This window comes from Acanthochromis polyacanthus, chromosome 18 (genome assembly GCF_021347895.1).
Source record: "Acanthochromis polyacanthus isolate Apoly-LR-REF ecotype Palm Island chromosome 18, KAUST_Apoly_ChrSc, whole genome shotgun sequence".
NCBI classification, from domain to species: Eukaryota; Metazoa; Chordata; class Actinopteri; family Pomacentridae; genus Acanthochromis; species Acanthochromis polyacanthus.
Genome location: NC_067130.1, coordinates 15,015,743 through 15,036,207, shown reverse-complemented (window position 1 = coordinate 15,036,207; position 20,465 = coordinate 15,015,743). Strand labels below are relative to the sequence as shown.

Genomic DNA, 20,465 nt, shown 5'->3' with positions numbered 1-20,465 from the left:
ATGGAAAATAGTTCAAAAGCAAATGAAACTGCATTGATGAGGGGAAAGAAAGAAGAACAGACAAGGAAGACAATGATGACACAGAGGGACATGACAGACAAGAGTTTGTACTGTCTGATCTCACCACCTCCTCCTCATTCAGAAGCAGCATCTGACTGTCGGCAACCACACAGTACTTTGGGTTCCACACAGTTCGCTCTTCATAGGAATGACCACGTGACATCCGGTGCCTCAGTGGGTACTGCATATCTAAAGAGGAGAAAAGAGAAGACGCACAATGAGCTTTAAAGGTAGACAAAATGACAAAGTGACAAATTGAAGTCGCTGTTTGTGCGCTTAATAATGGGGCAGAATGAAGAGCAATAGTTGTAATAGTTCTAACCTAAAATAAAGTAGCCCTAGAATTAGCAGTGAAGTAGGCAGGAAGAGAGTGGCCAATTACGATTTTTGCTTAATGAGCCCTTCATCAATGCGAACAGAGAATCGCTCTTTAGCTTGTGCAAATAAATGTTTTGCTCAGCGAATGGAAAAACTCTCATCCTAATTATAAATGCCACTGGAGAGGTGATGACTACTGCATGCTCTCCACGTTTTTGTTTTTTTTTTTTCTTTTTTTTTGCACTTCAATCATTCTGTGGATGTCAGGTGAAGAAAGCATGAATTTAAAAAGACACTGAGACAGGCATAAATTGGATTTTCTAGCATCTGCAATGATAAGGTGACATAAATCTCAGAAAAGCACCACACATGCTTTTTCTCACAGGAAACGCAATCCATCAAGTCTCACACGTGGCTCACTTTTACAGAGAAACTGCAACTGAGTCAATCAACGCAGAGCATATTCCCAGAGTTCTAACAGATAGGTCCTGTGAAACAAAACCTTATTAGCGTCTCAGCTATATTCTCTGAACACCGGATAAAGGCGGAAAATACACGTGTGATGACTAGGCTGAAAGACTTAAACATCCACCCCAACATCTAGATCCCTTGTTGATGGATTTGTTGCGAGCTGTGCTGTGTCTAGTTCAGGTAGAGCCTAATGAGTGGAGTAATTGGGTCAGAGTGTTCTGTTCTCATGATACAGAATGTTGCCGATATCACTGCTAACAGTGTCACTCCATGCAGAGAAACATTACTGTATGACGCTTCAGTGTGTTTCATCGTGTTACATAACATGCTGTATTGATATAGTAAGGCTTATTAAAACCTAACTGAAAGCAGGGAAGACAGGGTTAGGGCTCCTTTTGTACCAAATAGAATTTGTGCCTGTGCTTCTGCTAGCAACTCTGAAACTGGAGTTTTTCATCTCTGTTCTTGGAAATGTAAAATTGGGAAAACATAATAGAAAACTTTCAGTGTGCTTTCAGTCACTCTTCAGTCATGCTGAACTACACAGAGAATACTCAATGAGGCATGTTTTTTTTTTTTTATGGATACGCTAATTGTTTCCTTCCATTTATTGTTATTAACAATCTCATTTACATTATTGTGGAATTAGAGCTGCTGCACACTGACTCCACGAGTATGCGAAATGAGTTTAATGAACCCATTTGGGTTTAAGGTCGTCACAACCCTGCTGCTTGTGTCTCTTTGATCATTTCCTCTCAGTGCTTCACATTCTAGGTAGCCTCATGGCTGTGCTATTAAAAACTACGCGCAAAGAGACATTAATGCACAAACATACACACTGCAACTGTCTGATCAGCTTACAGTCATGCTGTGGAGAGGAGCAGGTCAAGCACACGGAGTTTTCAATTTAGCACAGCTTCTTTAGAGATGGGTTTTTAATCCTTGTGTTGATTTAATTATGCATTTCAGAATCGGCTCTGCAGGCTCGAGAGAGAGACAGACGAGAGAGGCGAGTGACAAAAATGAAGGAAGTCTTTTGACTGATGCCGCTTTGCTTGGTATGTCTAGCTTCATTTCCTTCAATAAAGCAACAGGGGTGAGACTCATGTGGGAAGCAGATGAGCTCCGAGTCTTTTACTCTCACGGTGTAAATCTCTTGGCAAACACAGCTGCTCAGCGTCTACTACAATAGAATGTAAGGACAAAAATTAAAGTCATACAGTGGCACTACCCTAAAAACAAGCCAAGTTTAGCCATGCACCGTGTTTCTCAAGGAGGTCCTCAACTGAACCCGCTCCCTCTCAGTGACAGACAGACCCAAGGACACCTCACGGATGGGATATAAATTATGGATTTTTTTTTCATGGCCTGCCTGATTTATTGATTTGGGTTATGACAGCACGTATTCAGTCAATCAATATGACACTGCTGTCTGCAGGAGCAGGTTAGGCTTACATACACACTGCATTTTCCTCACAGCAACATACTGTAGTCATATACCTGCAAGCTGCAAAGATCTATAAGCTGAACTAATTTTTCTTTTTTTTAAAGAAATAAAACCTACTACGATATGAGGTAGTCAATATCTTATCTCAGTGTACTGCATGTTGTGCAAGTTATGTCGATATGAAAAGTTTCTTTTAAGGAAATTAGTCTAAAAAAGATCCTTGGAAGGAATTAGCATTGGCTTTAACACGTGGTTTGCTTTGCAGAGCAGCATCGATTCCAGTGTTTACAATCCTCTCAGCACTGTCTGCAGCACAGGTAGCAGAGCATGTTTCACCGCTGAACAGATGGTGGTGCAAAGTCAAGCTTTGTGTTCATGGTAAATTGCTAACTAGATTGTGAAATGCATTGCTGGAAAGTTAATTAAAAATGTAATTTACCTGTTGCCATATAACTCCAATATACAAACAACATTAGCTGATATGTCAATATTAGAATTTCTTAATGAGTCAGGCACTTTAACCAACCTTTAACCAACTGTTAGGATACAAGATGTAATTAGAGTGACTCGTTTTTTTGCTATTCTTTGATGACTCTTTGATGACTATCCAAATTTATACACTTTTGGTTGTGTCTAATGTTCTCAATTTAGAATATTTGGTTGTCTGATTATTCTAATCTGTGGCACATCTTCAAAAATATATGTTCTTTTTAATCTTTTCTGGATCTGAGAATTACATACAAGTTAGCATAGCACAGCATAGCATAGCATAGTGTAGCATAGCATATGTGTATGGAGCATCTGTGGCGCTCATGACGGATAACAGCTGCAAATGTAAATGGTGCATGTGTCCAAGAAAACAATTTATTGGTTCAAAGGCTCAGGTGTGAAACTATCAATCAATCAATCAATCAATCAATCAATCAATCAATCAATCAATCAATCAATCAATCAATCCAACTTTATTTATAAAGCACTTTTCATACAAAGAAAGCAGCGCAAAGTGCTGTACAACATTTAAAAACATTAAAAGTAAAAAGACTACTATACACAGTACTGAAATGTGATCAGAATAAATGTTCATTACAACTACAATTGGAAAAATATGGGTAAATGTGTGGGATATTTTAACCTGATATCATTCATAAGGGACTGGAACAACTACTCTTCTGGTATCCAACATGTATGTCACTGACACTAAGAATTACTGTGCAGTAATGTGTAAATGTTTCAGATGCTTTTTTGGAGCATTTGCAAAAAATTTTAGCGTCAGTTGTCTGATGAAATTAAAACATTTGGCTCTGACAAAAGACACTCAGTTTGTTGAAACAAACTTTCTACAAGGATGGGCCTCAGCTGACAACAGTGAATGATTATTATTATTTACTTTGTTGCAGATTTGGAGTTGGCGATATGGTTACAATTATTATCCTCCTCAATGCTGAGAAGCACAGATTGCTATCCATCACCATCCCACCAGGGAGACATTTGATCTATCTAAAAATTCACTCTGCGGCATGATAACAACCCCAAACACAGCCACAGCCATAAAGAACTATCTTCAGTTGTTAGAACATGGAGTCCAGCAACAGATGGCATGGTCCCCACAGAGCAGGGATATCAACATCATCATGTCTGTCTGGGATTACATGAGTAGAGAGAAGCAACTGAGACAGCCTAAATCTAGAGGAAAAATTTGCTCTCCAGGAAGATCGGGACAGCTTACTTGCCAAGTACCCTGAAAAACTGGCCGAAAACTGTAGCGCAGTAACAGTTGTTTTCAGTAACACATCTTAAAGACATTTCCCTGCTACATGCGAAGTTTAGCGTTATGAATTCCTGTGATTTTCAATAAGAATACACACAACAAATGGATATTCTGGTCAGATTGTGCCTGATGTATTACTATCAGGTCACAGAAGCTGTTGGTTTCTCAACAAGATCATTAAGAATGATCTTTAAAAACTCCAGAAGCAGTAACAGTAGTTCTTGAACTTCCACAGACTTTCTAGTCAACCAAAAGCTTACAACACAGAATGACAAAATAAAGATTTTAAACACGTTTCCCAAGATGTCTCTGAATTCAATAAAATATGTGAGCCAGTGTGCTACCTGACTAGAAAATAGAGTTGCAACCAGGGCAGATGATTAAAAGCCTTTTTTTATAGTGCAGCTAATGGAATAGTTTTCTCTCATCCAAGTTGTTCACAATGTCTTTAAGGATCCTGAAAATACAGTCAGCACAACATGGCTGGTTAACATGGCCCGGCTCGCATTACAGGAGATTTAAAAGCCTAACAAATTTTAAAATTGGATTTCATCACGCACAGATATTCTTCTCTCTAATCTCACAAACAAACACTTTACAAGATTGGAAAATAAAGATGCATCACACTCTACAGGAATTGATTTTGGTGCCAGAGGGAGCAGTCAGGGAGCCGTGTGCCACCTGATGTGATCTCAATGGGACGCACATGTAAACAAAATAAAAACTATGGAGCAACAACTTGCAGCCGTGAGAAGAGAAGACAGAAGGCTAAACGAGTATTTGTGTGGAAAAACAAAAAAGGTTGGGAGGCTGCATTCGTTCAACTCAGTTTGTCAATCCTTTAGTGAAAACCGGAGATGTTAACACACCTATCTGCAGCAAATGTTAGCCTGAAGGGTGACGGTGTTTAGCGCTGCGTGACAACTGTGCAAGTCCCTAAACTCTTCACATTACCAACAAATCTGGGCCAGATTTCTTCCTCTGACAGGGTGAAACTGAGTGAATTGGCCTGAAATGGTATGAACCTGGCAGAAGAGAAACTATAAACACTGACTCAAAAGTTAGCTATGCAAAAGATCCTGTAGTATAAACTAGGGGTTGACTAATAATTGGCTGAAGATCCAATTAGACTTTCAGCTTTTTTCCAACTAGTGGTTGCTACAGTTATTTGTATTATCTGATTTTCGTGTAAATACATTTATTCCAAAAATTGGCTCAGTGACAGCTCTCTCTCTCTCTGTAGTCACTGACTACATGTGATTAGCAATATCCTGTCAACAGTCAAGCATAAATGTTTATATGTTCTATTTAAATGACACACATGTAAAACATAAACAAGCAAAGGAACTTCTCTTTTTCTGTTACTGTAAATTTTTGCACCAAAAATTTCATTTTTTTTCTCCAAACAAATATCTTGTAAACAGTGGTTATCTGTCTCCTTTATTACTAACCATTGCTGTCAAATATTTACCTTGAAAAAAAATCCCTACCAGTCAACACCAAGTACAAGTACACCAAGTACAAACAGGAGCTACATGTTCTCACATTAAAGAAACTGTTAGGCGAAAGTAAAGAATGTCATGGCTATATAGTCACTACAGTGGAGAAGCTAATGTTAAAACGTTCACCCTTCAACACATGAGCTCGGCTAGGTAGACTAGCTATCCCAGAAAACTCGCTTAGTGCGTTAGCGTGCTAAGCTAACCTGCTATGCTTCCAAGTGGCGCACCAACGGAAAATGAACGTGAGTGTTTTCACTTAGTCTACGCTTTCTTACCCGGAAACAGAGCCATGGGATAAATAAACATTCACAGCAGCTCTCCATTATGAACAGTGCTATGTCCAGTCATGTTTTTTCAAAAGGCCCATGCTGTTTCACAACTGCTACTGCCTACTACTGGTGAACACTGGGACTGCAGAGCTTCATTAACAAGTGGGACTATTATACCAATAGTATGCAGTTGAATATCCATGGTGTCAAAGTGACACTCAGCTATAGTAAAAATGATTTGTCTCATTACCCACAAGCATGTAGTATAATAATTAGCTTTACACAGGTTTTCACTCCCAAGACTATGTGGGAGTGGGAGTCTGTGGCCATTTCTTTGTCTTTTATAGCTTTGTTATGACCATCGTGGATCAATTACACCTTTTATTATGCAGCGAGTTTGGTGACCTAAGACATCTGACAACTTTTTCCCTATTTGGACGTTATTATTTGAGCATCACTCCAGTAAACTCCAGAGGGGAAAGATGTAATCGCTTTGCACTTCACATAATTTATATCTCTGCTATGAAGGATAGCATTTCTAGCTGCATGCGCACATATAAAAGAGCCATGTCTGCTGCTGGTTTTTTATGGTTAAATATAAATTCATGATAGAAATTATATTTCTTTCTCTGATATATTGAATATAGGTGCTTCTGTCCTGAAGCCACAGAATCCCTTTCTGGTGTCTAGATTAGGTGACACATTAGTCTGCTCTCTTTGTGCTGTGCTACCTTTGATTGTGGGGGCAGTTATGTAATGAAGCACATTTTATTGAAGTCTAAATGAACAGCAGGGGAGCGAGACAATAGATCACGTATTCATTGGGCTTGTGTGTGTGTGTGTGCATAGATGCTTGTGTGTCCATGAAAGCACAGTGCCACGGATGAGTGTGTTTCGCTCTGTGTATAAAAGATAAGGGGTGTTCCAATCAGATAGTAACTAGATGCTCTAATCTAGCTGAGATGACCAGCATGGCCACATTGTATTTGCATATACTTACAGCCGTGCTGCTCCTTCCTGTGCTTTACATATTGGTGGCTGACCGAGAAAATCAATAACGGCACAATATTAGCATTTTATTCCCTCCCGCATCGATAGCTGTGCTCGGCAGTACGACAATAAACCTCATTTTCCACATGCTGCTGCTGAGTCCTTCTGTCGGGTATTGATAGAACAAATATATATATATAAAAAAAAGCCCTTCTGGTTTTAGATCAATACTTTAAGTTTGAAGGAGATACTTCACAAACATTTTCAATGCCAACATGAGTGAGTGACGGAAGAAAATGGGAGAGAGGAAGTACAAACACAGGAGATATGAGACAGCATGTAGGCCGGTTTGCTGAAGTAGATTCTGGCTGGAGCTTAATCAGACAATAACTGATACAGAGGCCTTTTTATTCTGGATATTCTAGGTATTGCTCACAGGTTTCACACAAATACTATGAAAACACAGAGGTTGCTATTGACTTGCCATCTCCTGTCGGTCCGTGCACCTTCAACTCCCACATATTATGGATTTCAGCCTGCCAGCTCACCTCAACCAGACTCTTTTAGGACTCTGAGGCATATAGGAGGAACACTCAGGACAGTGTTCTCACCAAAATATAAGAAAGTATTGCTTTTAGATGGACAATATCCACATGTTTTGTGCATTTAAATCCATACTAATCATGTCTTTCTGGTGAAACCACTGCCTGTTTTTATTCAGTTCCACCCTGCACAAGCAAAAAATGTTAAAAAGACCTTTCCCGTCAAGGACTTGCCAAACACAGGTGCAACTAATTCCATTAAACTTGGCCACACTACAGTCGGGTGGGTCAGTTCCAGGACCTTGCGTTTGCACATGCTGTCTAACTGGAATGACTTCTGCCACCAAAAAATGGGAGTGCAGCCATGATTTATTCTATTAGCTGGGCTTTTCCTGCTGCACACAAAAACTGGGTGGACACTGTGAAATGCGCACTGACTTGAGGCCAAGCAAAGGATAATATGATATTACGGTTCAAAACCAGCTCCTGCATATTTCTAGCGTCTGTATTCACACTGTCTGTCTGTGAATACTCAGTTCTTCTTCTCACTTCCTCTTGTTCCACTCATCATTCTTCACAGTTGGTATGCCACTTGATTGGGCAGCATACATCGGTTATTTTCTGGTTTAATATTCATGACCAGAGGAGTCGTGTTTGTTGAAATGTTTGCCTGTGTTTCATGTATAAGCAATATTGCACAGTAAATATCAAAGATAGAAATTAATAAAGTGATTGGCTCTAGAACAAGGAGATATGTGCTAATCATAAACCGCTGAAGAAGCACTTAAGAAGAGATGCATCCATTTAAATAGCAAGTTATAAATCCTGCCTGCCTGCCTGCACGCTGCTGGCTACGCCACTACGCCCCGATGCAGCTTTGAGAGATTTAGAGCCTGGATTGGTTGCACTGCTGATGGAAATCTTCATCTTGTTTCCTGCTCATACGAAGCAGCGCTGGGAAAGCCACATGCAGAGATGGTGATTGAACCTCCTCTCAGAGCTTTCCAGAAATGCCATGCAAGCAAACGCAACTTTTACTTGTCCAATGCCAGTGGAGAGAAAGGATGCAAATGCACAAATAAACACTGGTTTGTCAGTCTTATCATAACACGGACCGAGATGGAATTCAGCGAGCAGTGTTTTTAGCTTTGGAAGATGTCACACTAGCACTGACAACTACTCATTTACACTGAAGCGCAGCTGTCAAGTAACAGGCTCAAAGAGATGGACGTATTAAATGCACTCTAGGAGTATGAAAATGCGACTGACATGAGGCCAGAAGAGCTGTCTCAACCACTCAATGGCACAATGGAACAAAGAAGAGAAAAATCTCTGCAGCTCTCTCTGCTTCTGGCACATGGCATAAATATGAAGCTTGAGCAGTTTGTAGCTGCTGGTCATCAATTAAAAAGTAATCTACAGTTGCAGCTCCGTCGAGTGGGGAAATGATCAAGAATCAGCTCTCTACATGTGAATGTGCTCAGGCTCCTGTGAATCGCTGTCCCTATGCTTGGCAAACACACAGGAGTCGCTCTGACAGCAACAACCCTGCCGGCTGGCAACTTTAGGGGATTTCAAGTAAACATGGCACAATCACAAGAGAATGTCATGCGTCAGCCTTCATCAATCCCTGCAAGATTTGTGTGCACAAAACAGCATGGTATAAAATATTCTTGTAGCGGGAAATGTAGTGATTCTCCAGCCTACTTTCTCCTTTAAAAGAAGGTTGTTGCTAGAGGTACGGACCCGTAACCGTAGCCTGTGGCCTACGGATACGGCACTTTCCATTTGCCAATCAGATACGCGAGATCTGGTCACGTGACTCCCGGTAGACGCCAGAGGTACGGACCCGAAACCTAACCCTAACCCTAACCTTAACCTTTGCTTACCTTTCAACAGTTTGCAGTGGTTCGCAGCTTCTTGACTCTCGAGACTTGCATACGGGTCCGTATCTATCGGCAAATGGAAAGTGCCGTATCCGTAGGCCACAGGCTACGGGTACGGGTCCGTATCTATAGACACTACCTTAAAAGAATCAACACAAGGTATCTTATACAGAAATCAAGATTATGAAACAAAACTTGGGTAATAATAAATACAGCAATGTAGCAAATCTGCAACAACAATCTAGTCCTCCTGTTTGTTAGTATTACTTTTTGTTTGTTTGTATTGGTTCATGAATTATCTTACAGTTACTTAGCTTTGTATCTGTTACTGATTTTACTCTGGATATCAAAATATTCAGACAAGAACGAAGTTCTCGTGTTGTTGGAATTGGCTTTTATTCCCATCTAGGATTAGTTAAATCATAGTTGCAGTATTAAGTACATTGAAGAGTACATAACTATGACATATGCATTTGATCAGATTCTAGAAGTTAGAAAAAAGCAAGAAAAAGGTTGTAATATGCATAAATACCATAAAATGTAAAGGAATACTTGGCCTGGGTAGTCTTTTATTAAATTTTACATTATGTAAAATACTATGAATTATGTGACAATCAGTGGTTTACCTAAACACAATAAACGTGAGGAAAAATCTTTGATACCTGCTGCCTGCATCCAGTTCTGTGATTTATTTACATGAGGCCAGAAAAGAAAGCTAGCAAAAAAAAAACCCTGTTGACTGTGTTAATGTGTAAGTTAATAGGCTTATCAATATCACTGCCCCATTATTAAGGCCTAAGCAGATGGGGCTATAATTACAATTGTGTATTGCATTAATTATTGCTGACTAATTGCAGCCTATTCTTATGGATTCTTTCATCCTTTTTCTTTCAGCTGCAGCCCTCACTGTGTTAAATGGCGTTAGGAGCAAGTAAAGAACAAATATTACAACACGGTTCAAACCAGTAAGCAGTCTTTACCTGCAAATCTTAAAAGGTCAACAAATTCAAGCCTTTTGTGCTTTATCAGTCCCTGCTTTAGTATTATATTGCTCCACAAAGGCTTGTAGGACAATGACATGACTTTGACGTTTCTTGCTGTCAACAGAAAAAAAAGAGATAAAGCAAAGAAGACCTGGGTTCCTCCACTGAGAATCTCTATCTTTCATATCTGTGCTTGTCAGTTAAAGAAAAGGAGTTAGATGGCTGTCCTCAGAGACCCTCTTGCTTTTAGGAATGGTAAAGCCATTTTCTAAGAGAATTCATTGGCAAGTTGGAGATGCTTTTGTACACGTTGATCTGATATCTTGAACATAACGTGAATTCCAATATTTATGCTACTATACTGCAGAGTATGCCAGAAAAAAATATTTAGAATATCCCTTAAGATAGTACATCAAATGTAGTTTGCTTAAAACATCCATGTGCAAGTCAAGCTTGTCTGGTCATATGCAGTTATGTCACATACGTCACAAAGTCTTGTGTGCGTATAAGCTAACCTGAGCTACTGAGACAAACTGCAATGGTCAAAGCTTAACCCTTACAAGGCCATGTTTCTGGAGAAGTACATATACTAAAACATATACTAAAACCACCTAATCCATCAAAATATCGATCAAGTCTTGCGAGGTGGCATTGTCGTAGACATTCGCCATATTGAATTTCGGCCGGTACACGGCCCCTATAAGAGCTTCGTAATTGCGGCTTCGTTATAACGGCTCATACAGCTCTATCATTTGAAATAAGCAAATTTGGGGCCAATGTTTATATCTTACCATTGGTCGACTTAAACATACAGGTGTGTGCATATTTTATGTTAATTAGCAATCATAAACAAGTCACACATGTTGAGCCGAGAATGTTCGGTTTCGGCTGTGTGTACGAGTAAGCGGGAACGAGTATACTCGGTCCCGGCTTTTTAAGGGTTAAAGCACCTCAATATGACAATGTAGAATGTACTAATTTTATGTATACTGCAAAAACAGTGCATACTGTCATATTGCAGTATGTACTGTAATATGCATTTAAAGTTTTTTTAAAAAAAAGGTGGCAATATGGAATGCAGCCATGCTTAACTAACCAGATGTAGATTGTGAGCATTAGCCTGCCATTGGCCATGCATTTTATGTGACTTTCTAAACAGATAGAGATACATATGCAGATACGTTATTCATCCCCCAGGGACCAATTGAAGAATTCCCATGCGTTTAACCATTTCTAAAATCTAAAATTCAAGAATTCCCATACATTTAGTTTCATGATGAAAAACCTCCCGGCAGCAAAATTTTATGCTTTGCCATAGATTTGGATTTTGCAATAAAGCAGCCCTGCTAGGTTATTTATGTTCTTTTCTTTTCTTTGCTTTTTAATTTATTATCTACTTTAATTTAATAATAGTGGCGCCTCCTTGTAAGCAAATATTTCATCAGCAGTAGGATGAGGTGCAGCCGGGCCTTTCTACACGGTGTCGTGTCAACGCCAAAGAGTGGTCTGACTATACACCTGGAACATGATTTGCTCCAGAGCAGGTTAGGTGTGCAGCAGAAGTTACTATAGCAATGTACTCCACTAAGAAGTGAAGCATTGTCAGGGGATAAACCTGAAGCTACCTCGCTAACCTCCAATCCTATTTCACAGAACAGGCTTTTGACAAAAGAAAGATGAGTTGGTTCCTCCTACTCTGTCAGCTGGCACATCTATTTTGAGTCAGCACACACACACAGTGTACACAGAAACAGAGAGTGACAGCCGGCTGCTTCTCTGGACTAATAAATATTAAATGTTTTTTTTTAGTTTATGGGCTCTTATTGAAAGAACTACATGGCCAAACATGTCAGTTTGTTGCATTCTCTGAAGAACAACTGGACTGTGAAAACTATATGTGAAAAAAGACAGTCTGCAAGCAACATTGTGTCCTTGTGTACCAGCGTGTGATGGCAAGGCAGCAAACAAAACGAAAGAAAGCAAATCAAAACAACATAAAAGTCCATAAGCCAAGCATACATGACACCCAAACACAAAGCAATACAGTCAGGTACGGGATTGTGAAGGAGAAAGTTTTACTTTCTATTTTGTAGCCTCCAATCACCCTCGCTTTCCAAGGCTCGACTAAATAGTAGATTTTGAGCCATCTTTTTTAGCTTGTGAGTGGGAGTTGTGTAGGTAGTGCAACGCTTGACAGTAATGGAGGATGTTTTTGTTACATACAAACTGACCCAGACTTTGAACCCTCTCACAGCTGAGAGAGTTCCAAGCTGCTGGTTGAACATGCTTTGTCTGGCCCTCCGTCGGGACTGAAAGGTTCTCCGTCCTTATTTCAGAACACTGAACCTTACGACTGCGCTCACAAGACAAGTGAACAGGAAGGTTTAGCCGAAAGACAGTCTTCATCTCAGCAACTCTGGGAATTAGTTAAGTAATGATGGCGACAATGTCAAAGCACATCAGATGTCAGGATGCTTTAAATGAATCCACTTGATTCCACTATGACCAAATTAAATTAGAAAATTAAGAAAAATAAGATAGAGGACATTGTAGGGTATTTCTACCAGCTGGAGAGGTATTTGGGAAGGCTGGTGCCTAAAGTTTTTTGAGCACAATGTCCTGAAATGTCCTTGCATAATTTATACCCTGCGATCATTTGCATGCCTTGTCCCACATACAATTCAATGAGAAGATACATGCTTTAAAGATGAACAGACAAACTGGAATTGTGCTAAATTAAATAATAGTGAAAGACATCTGATCATGCATGACTATGTGTCTGATGACTAACTAAACAACGACTTTCTCTGAAACTGTGAAAGGATTGCTGTAATCCTCAGTTCCACAGGATCCTCAGCAGAAGATGATGGTCATGAGTGCGTTAGATTCCAACACAACAGACTGTATTATTGTTATTTTCTTGTTTTTACATAAACATTTTGTAAACATATCACTTCATGATTGAAGCATTACATCGCTGCAGTGTGTCATGAAATTTGATTTGTTAGGAAATAATAGCAAAAAGCAGCAGTGTATTTGGTCATTATTCATGATGATGAGTTGCTTTCTGATCGTGTTTGCAGATGGGCAATTCTTCCACCTAGCCTTTATTATGACTGCAGCTTAATTTGCCACAAAATTGGAAACTACAAATATATTTGGTGGAGCTTAATACAGTATTGGTTGATCATAATAAGGACACACGATCTGATGAACGAGTTCAGTTAAAACTCATGAATACAAATGCTGAGGAAGAAAGGCGTCCCTCCAGACTGAAAAATAGGTTTTTGGATCAGAGCTGTGGATATGAGGGGAAACAGCACAAGCAACTTTTTATCAAATCCATTAGATTTCAAAAAGAAAACATAACTCCAGAATAAAATATCCATAGCATCTTTCTTTCAAAGGCATCCCTTGTGAGACCCTTCTCAAGCTGAAATGTCCTTAATGCAGATAAAAGGAATGTGGTGATAATACGAAATAACAGACACTGGCTGTTTTTTTTAACCTTTTTCAAGTTGTAACCTTAAACTATGTGGCAGCTTTACAACTTCAGTCCAACAGTTAATACAAAACCTGACTTTTGCATCATCTGTGGAGGAAAAAAAAAAGTAGGAAAAATGTTGGTTCTAAAAGTAAGAGATTTTTAATGGACAACCTGTTCTTTCTGAAATTGCTCCAATATGTTTGTAATTATGAGCCATTCTGCCATTTTGAAATTCTGGCTCAGGTGTCACATGGATGCCTCTCTCTTCAGGCAATCAGGCTCAATTACTGGTACCTCCTAAGCTCCAATAAGAGCTCGGTTCATGCTGCGTTATGCTTTCCACACTGTGGATCCACACATATGTGGATTCCCATTTGTTGCAGTGTGAAATGCAGGCGTTTGGGGGGGATAAAGCCATTGAGACGGTAGTAAAAGCTGTAGGACTTTCTTTTTTGCTTTGTTTTGTTGTTGTTTTGTTTGTTTTTGGTGCCTTATGGATAGATATTCAAAGTTTTTTTTTCTTGAACAAAAATCAGGTCACAGCTCACCCTGCTCGTCAGGCAGATCAGCTGCACCTGTGAGGTAGAGCTCACCTGTGGGCTGTTGGTGATCAGCCCACCTGGGAGACTATATGGAGTGGGAGTGGAAGTGGGAGTGGATTCTTGCAGTTTTACAGAGGTAGCTGCCCCACTTACTGACTTCACCAGTTCTAAGATACGTTTTTCAGTTAACCCCAATGTGGCAGAGCTACGGAGCCCCTAAGGTGCCACAGAGGAAAAAATATATAAATCGTGCTCATGAGATACGTTTTCATGAGCACGATTTATATATTTTTTCCTCCGTGGCACCTTAGGGGCTCCGTACAGATCTCATTTGAGCATGTAAAAACACTCTTGGCTACTGATCCTGTGTTGATGGTTCCTAACTTAGGTCACCTTTTGCCAGATACAAGTGGTGTGGCTGTGGGGGCAGTGCTTGTTCAGATGATGGAGCTGATCACCCAGTAGCAGTTACCTCAAAGATCTTAAATCCTAGCCAGATATGCTTCTCCACTATTAAGAATGAGATGCTAGCTCTGATTCTATCCTTGGAACACTTCAATTTAAACTCTGATCCACTGGTGGTTTATATGGACGACAATCTCTGCTGTTCTTGCAGCTTTTGGCTTTCAGTAACTGTAGGTTACTCAGATGGAGCTTAGCCTTGCAAGAACTGCCTTAGGAAGTCAAGCATGTCAGAATGAAAGACAATGCAGTTGTTTTATCAAGATTATCTGCGAATTCACAGAGATGCCAAAGGTGATTCTAGAGAAATGCTTAACCTTTTTTTTTTTGTTTTTTTTTTGTGGGGACTGATTTTTTTTTTTTTTTTTTTTTTTTAAGTTGAGCATATGATTGGTTTAAGCTCATTTGTTCAAATTAAATAAATGTTGGGGTCGTGTAATGTCAAGTTTTGTTTCTCTGCTTTCTAGGGCGAGGTGTTTTGGATTAATACGAACGTGCCCCCCCCCGAACAAAAACCAGAACACAGCTCACCCTGTTTATCAGGTAGATCAGCTGAACCTGTGAGGTAGAGCTCACCTGTGGGTTACTGGTGATCAGCCTGGCTAGGAGAATATACAGTATAAAGAGGTTTTTGACTCCTCTCAGTTGGAGGGTGGCTGAGAAAGTTCATCACCTGGCTTTCTTTGGGAATACTGAGTTTGAGTGTCAATGTAGGAATAAAGTTATTTTACAAAACTGGAGACCCCCACATAACCTGTGTTTTGGATCGCACATTTCAGCTCTGTCCTCTCTAGATGGATTCAGTGGGCAGTAGTTGGGACAAATATCATTATCACCATCTAGAAAACAAAAACCCATTTTTATTAACCTTATTTTGAGTGTGCAATTTTATTTCCCCATTTACAATCTTTGAGATCTTATGCTGTGTTCTGGGTGGAGGAAACATTGCTGTGGGAAGAAGCTAAAGTTATGTTAAAGGTCCTGTGAGGATTTTTTTATATTCTATTCCTAGGATAGTTGCTACAGCTTTGCCCTTGTATGTCTTTGTTTTATTTTGTCCATTGCTTTTCACCACTTTGCTGCTTCTCTCTAGAAGCTTAGTTATTTAAGGGACAATGTTGCATCACTTAGGGGCAAAACAGCCTTTTCTTTTCTCTATTGGTTTCTGTTGTGCTCGCAACCTGAGAGAAAACTGGATGAAAATTAAATTTATATGGACAGTCTCAAGGTTCTCCCTTTCTCACCCTAGCCATTTAGTTTCCACAAAGTAAAATATCACAGAAAGAGATGAAAACAAACCTCAAGTATATTTAACAAAGAAGCCGCAGGGAGCTGCAACTACAGCATTTGAACCTGTTGTGTTAATGCACCAGCTTTCCATAGGTTTGAAATGCTTGTGTGCTACATAAAAATAAATAAATAAAAATAACTGTAAAATTGTCCTGAGTGGAGTGAGTTGGGTGAATTTTAATATTGACTGAAATCAAACTGATATTGAATTAAAATGTCACATCTGTTCTGTGAACACAAAGTCCTGTGTGATTTTGATAAAGATCACCAGTCAAACAAGAGGAAATGGAATGAATAATTTTGGTTGTTGGGTCTTTTGCATTCAGCTGTAGTTGAATGACTGTGTAATCTTACACATCGATCTGTAGAATTTTTCCTAGTGTCATCTGATTTAATGACTGTGCCATGGCATGAGTGAGGAAGTTGCAAGTCCACTTGACTCTAAAATTTGAACTACAACCCAATCCTGATCCAAGGATATGTTATTTGTTTGGTGTTTCATGGTCACATAGTCTGGAAAAAGTTCCCCTAAATCTGTTTATATATGCATACAAATCCTCCCTACAGCAATACACTAATTCATATTGGTGCTGTTGAATGCATCCTGAACGAGAATCGGTGAGAAATGGTTTGCTCAACAAACTCAGCCCCAGATTCACTTCTTTATTTTTTCCCCCCCTTCTTGCCAGTAATGGTGGCAAAAACATGTTTTTTTGTGTGCTTCATCAAGACTTGCTTGTGGTTTTTTTTGTTTTTTTTTGTATCGAGTGCTCTCATTTTGCCATGTACAATGTCTGGTGAAAACAGTGAGTGTGTCTCGTCTGCTGCTCATGCTTTTATAAAAGTGCAGCTTATTTCAGGAAATGTTTGCTGCCAGTTCTTTTCAGTTGCAGTTTGGATCTTTGATTAAGAGTTTCTCACATTCAAACTGTTGTAGAAACTGTGCCAAGGCAATCCCAAAAAAAAGGCATTGCTGTCGACATGGAATCCAGAGTAGCACACAGCTGAAATGTGTACCACAAAGAAGCTGAGCAGGGAATTTTGTTTACCTCCATCTTGCATTAAATGAGCAATTTTCCAGAGTTTAGATTTTATTTTTCTTGCTCTTTAACTTCCTGTGAACCTTCACATTTCTCTTGCACTCTCACACATTATGTAATCCTGCTTGCCATTTACTATTGTCACTGCTGCAGGCAAGCAACACACTTAATGGTAAATTATGCCTTTCTTGTTCATGCTGAGATTGCACTACTAACAGCCATCTGTCTGAAAAGCCCATGAAGCACAGAGTGCATCTATACCACTAGAGCTGTACTGCGCATGTTTTCCGCTGCTGGTTTGTTCGCTGATGAAGTGCAGCGAAGTCGATGTGATATACAGATGATTTCGCCTGGGAGCTCAGAGGAAGCTGGTGATGGGTGACAGTCGACGTATCAGAGCAGCGGTGAGGTGTCAGTAAATCACAAACACTGGCAACAACAATATATTATCTTCCAACTGCCACTGCACAACATGTAGTCACAGTTTAAAACTCAGTTTATTTTAAGTCATTTAAAGAAACTCCAAGTGTGAAGTCTCCATTTTTAGAGCACAATGATTGTCGCTGACTGCTCATTCAGTTTTCACTGGATCTTAACTTAAGTGATCGTGTGACACTCGGGGAGAGAGACGGATCAGGGTAGAGTGAAAGATCAGGGTCGTCATCATAAACAGCTAGCATTAGTTTTCATTTCCCTCAATGCCATCAATTCATTTGTATTCTTTGATTCAACTGATTGGCTGCACTGTGGCTGACAACAAATAAATGGTACTATGGTCAGCTTGGAAGGACACAGGAAACCTTGTCCACATTAACCACTATAAATGGCCAAATACTGTGTATTGACAAAAACAAGCATCAAGATTCGAAGAGGGAAGAGATGTTCTGAAAAAAACAACAAATCCTAGCATTTAGTAGAAATTTACAAACCATTTCATCTTTTCCACATTCTGTTTCCAACTTGAATGGATTCATTTTCTTAATCTAGACAACACTCAACAATGACAAAGCAAAAAAAAATTTTGGAGTGTTTTGTTAATTTATGGAAAGCAAAAAACTCAACATCCCTTTTTAGGCGAGTATTCAAATCCTTTTGTTATGACACATGCAAATGTGTTCTGCTGGATGCTACCTCTATCAATGGCCCTTGAGCTGCTTCTACAACTTGATTGGAGTCTGCCTTTTACCTAAATGAGCTCATTAAACATGATTAGGGAAGGCACACACCTGTCTATAAAAGGTCTCAGTTAATGGAGTATGTCTAAGTAAAAACCAAGTCAGGAGGTTGGCAAGATTGTCTGTAGCCTTTTGAGATAGGATTGTACCAAGGCTACAGAAGGAAATTTCTGCAGTCTTGACAGTGCTCGGATGCATGGCAGCATAGAGGAAGCTTGGAACGACCAAAAGTTTCTAAATCTGTCCCCCTAGGAAAACTGAAAAAGCTGGAACACATGGATGGAGTGAGACTAACCAAGAACCCAATGCTCACTGATATCCAGATTCCCTTTGGATGTGGTAAAGTCTTACAGAAGGACAACTATCAATGCCGCACTCGACCAACCAGGTCTTTATGGTAGAGTGGTCAGACTGACCCTTGGCGAAAAGGTACAAGGAAACCTGCTAGGAGTTTGTCAAAAGGTACCTAAATGACTCTCAAAACCTTGAGAAGGAAGAAAAGAAAAACTCTGATCTGACGAAGTAAATATTAAACTCTTTGGCCACAGTCTCCAGCAGCACATGTGGAGGAGACCAGGCACTGAGTTTCACCTCATTAAGACCATCCCTAGAGTCAAACATGGTGGTGGTGGTGGCAGCATCATGCTGCAGGGATGTTTTTCTGCAACAGAAACTGGGAGATGAGTAAGGATAGATAGAAATATGAATGCAGACTAATGTGCAATCCTGAGTGAAAACCTTTATTTCAGAGTGCTAAAGGCTCTTAGGCTAAGGTGAACGTGTACGACACTCTAAAACATAATCACCACTGGCGAAAAGACAACTCAAAGTCCTGGAGTTCAGACTTGAACCTAACAAACATCTCTGCAGAGACTTAAAATTGGCTGTGCATCAACTTTTCCTATCCAACCTGACTTAGTGTGAATGATTCTGCCAAAAAAGAAACTTCCAAAACAGAAGTGTGCCAAGCTTGTAGAATAATTACCAAGATGACCTGAGGTTGGCGTTGCTCCTAAAAGTCGCATTAACAAAGTACTAAACTGAATACTTGCATAAATAGGACATTTCATTTTTAAGAAATTTACAGAAAACTCAACTATTTATTTATTTTTTTTGCTTTGTTATTGTGGGCTATTGTGATCCTTGAAAGGATAGAAGAACTTTTCACATGGACTCTATGTAAATGTCCATTTATGAATATTATATTATGGCTGTATTCATGTGATAACACAGCAGGATGAAAACTATGAATACTGGTGTATAATCAGGAACAATACAGTAATGTAGGAAAAATGTTTTCAGAAGGGTAAAACTACTTGACATTCACAAAAGCTGCTTTGTATTATTCTGAAGAGGTTCTAATGTGTACACTGCTGATGAATGTGACTAGAATAAAGATGTCTGTGCTTTTTATGCTTGTCAGAGTTTCACATTGTCATAATCTAAAGCCATACAAGAATCAATGTTGTACTGTGAAGAACTGGCAAGCTATCACAGATTATTTCCCTGCTGGGGTAAGACCTCCCTGACTTCCAAAAGAAACATATACATGAAATAGTGGTCATGTCAACACCAAATGAGGTAACTATTTATGTGTACAGGAACAACTACTCAAGACATAATTTTAGCTACTGATCCTCTGTGCCATTCTGAGTTTTTATTGATTTCTTTTTTTTCTCCCGACACAATACAAAGTCTCATTATTTGCTGCACAAGTTTTTGTACTTCTAAGGAGTGCTCACATCAAACAGCCCTAATGGGGTTGTTGTGTCCACTTTTAAATACTGTAAACAAAGTCTGCTTTAGTATTCAGTTGATGTAAATCAAAGTGAACCTGACTGACATTGTTTTTCTACCTCTCAGTTGTCATTTACTGGCTCCAATCAAATGGATTGCATGACTAATTAAAGATGAGTGAACATTCCAGTTCCCAACTCAATACCCAGCAGGGTCGATTCGTCCTCATCACCAAGGACGACTATCAGCCTCACAGGCCAAGCACTGCTCATGTAAATACTCTTCCTCTGCTCAAACCGCTTGCTTTAATCATTCGCGGCTTAAATTTCACATATGACCTGAATTTCCATAGCAGCCAGCATTCAAATCGTGCTGTCACTCTGTTTCGAGATACTGAGAACAACACTTTACTTTGCGGCATTCAACTCCAAGAGAAAACGAGCAGATCCCGGCTGAAGAGGCACAAGCCTTGTCATTATATCTAGGTCAGAATGCA

The 20,465-nt window shown here is 39.6% G+C and overlaps 1 protein-coding gene across 4 annotated transcripts in view; it reads right to left on the bottom strand.

Annotated features, from left to right (window-relative positions):
- The window catches only part of dab2ipb (DAB2 interacting protein b), a 193,140-nt gene that overhangs the window by 172,013 nt on the left and 662 nt on the right, over window positions 1–20,465 (bottom strand). For 3 of the 4 annotated variants that reach the window (XM_051938113.1, XM_022192489.2, XM_022192490.2), the window contains exon 2: window positions 125–249. In XM_051938113.1, coding sequence (XP_051794073.1) covers window positions 125–249 — 125 coding nt within the window. The remainder of the gene's footprint in view (window positions 1–124; window positions 250–20,465) is intronic. The other variant, XM_051938112.1, reaches the window with a different exon arrangement.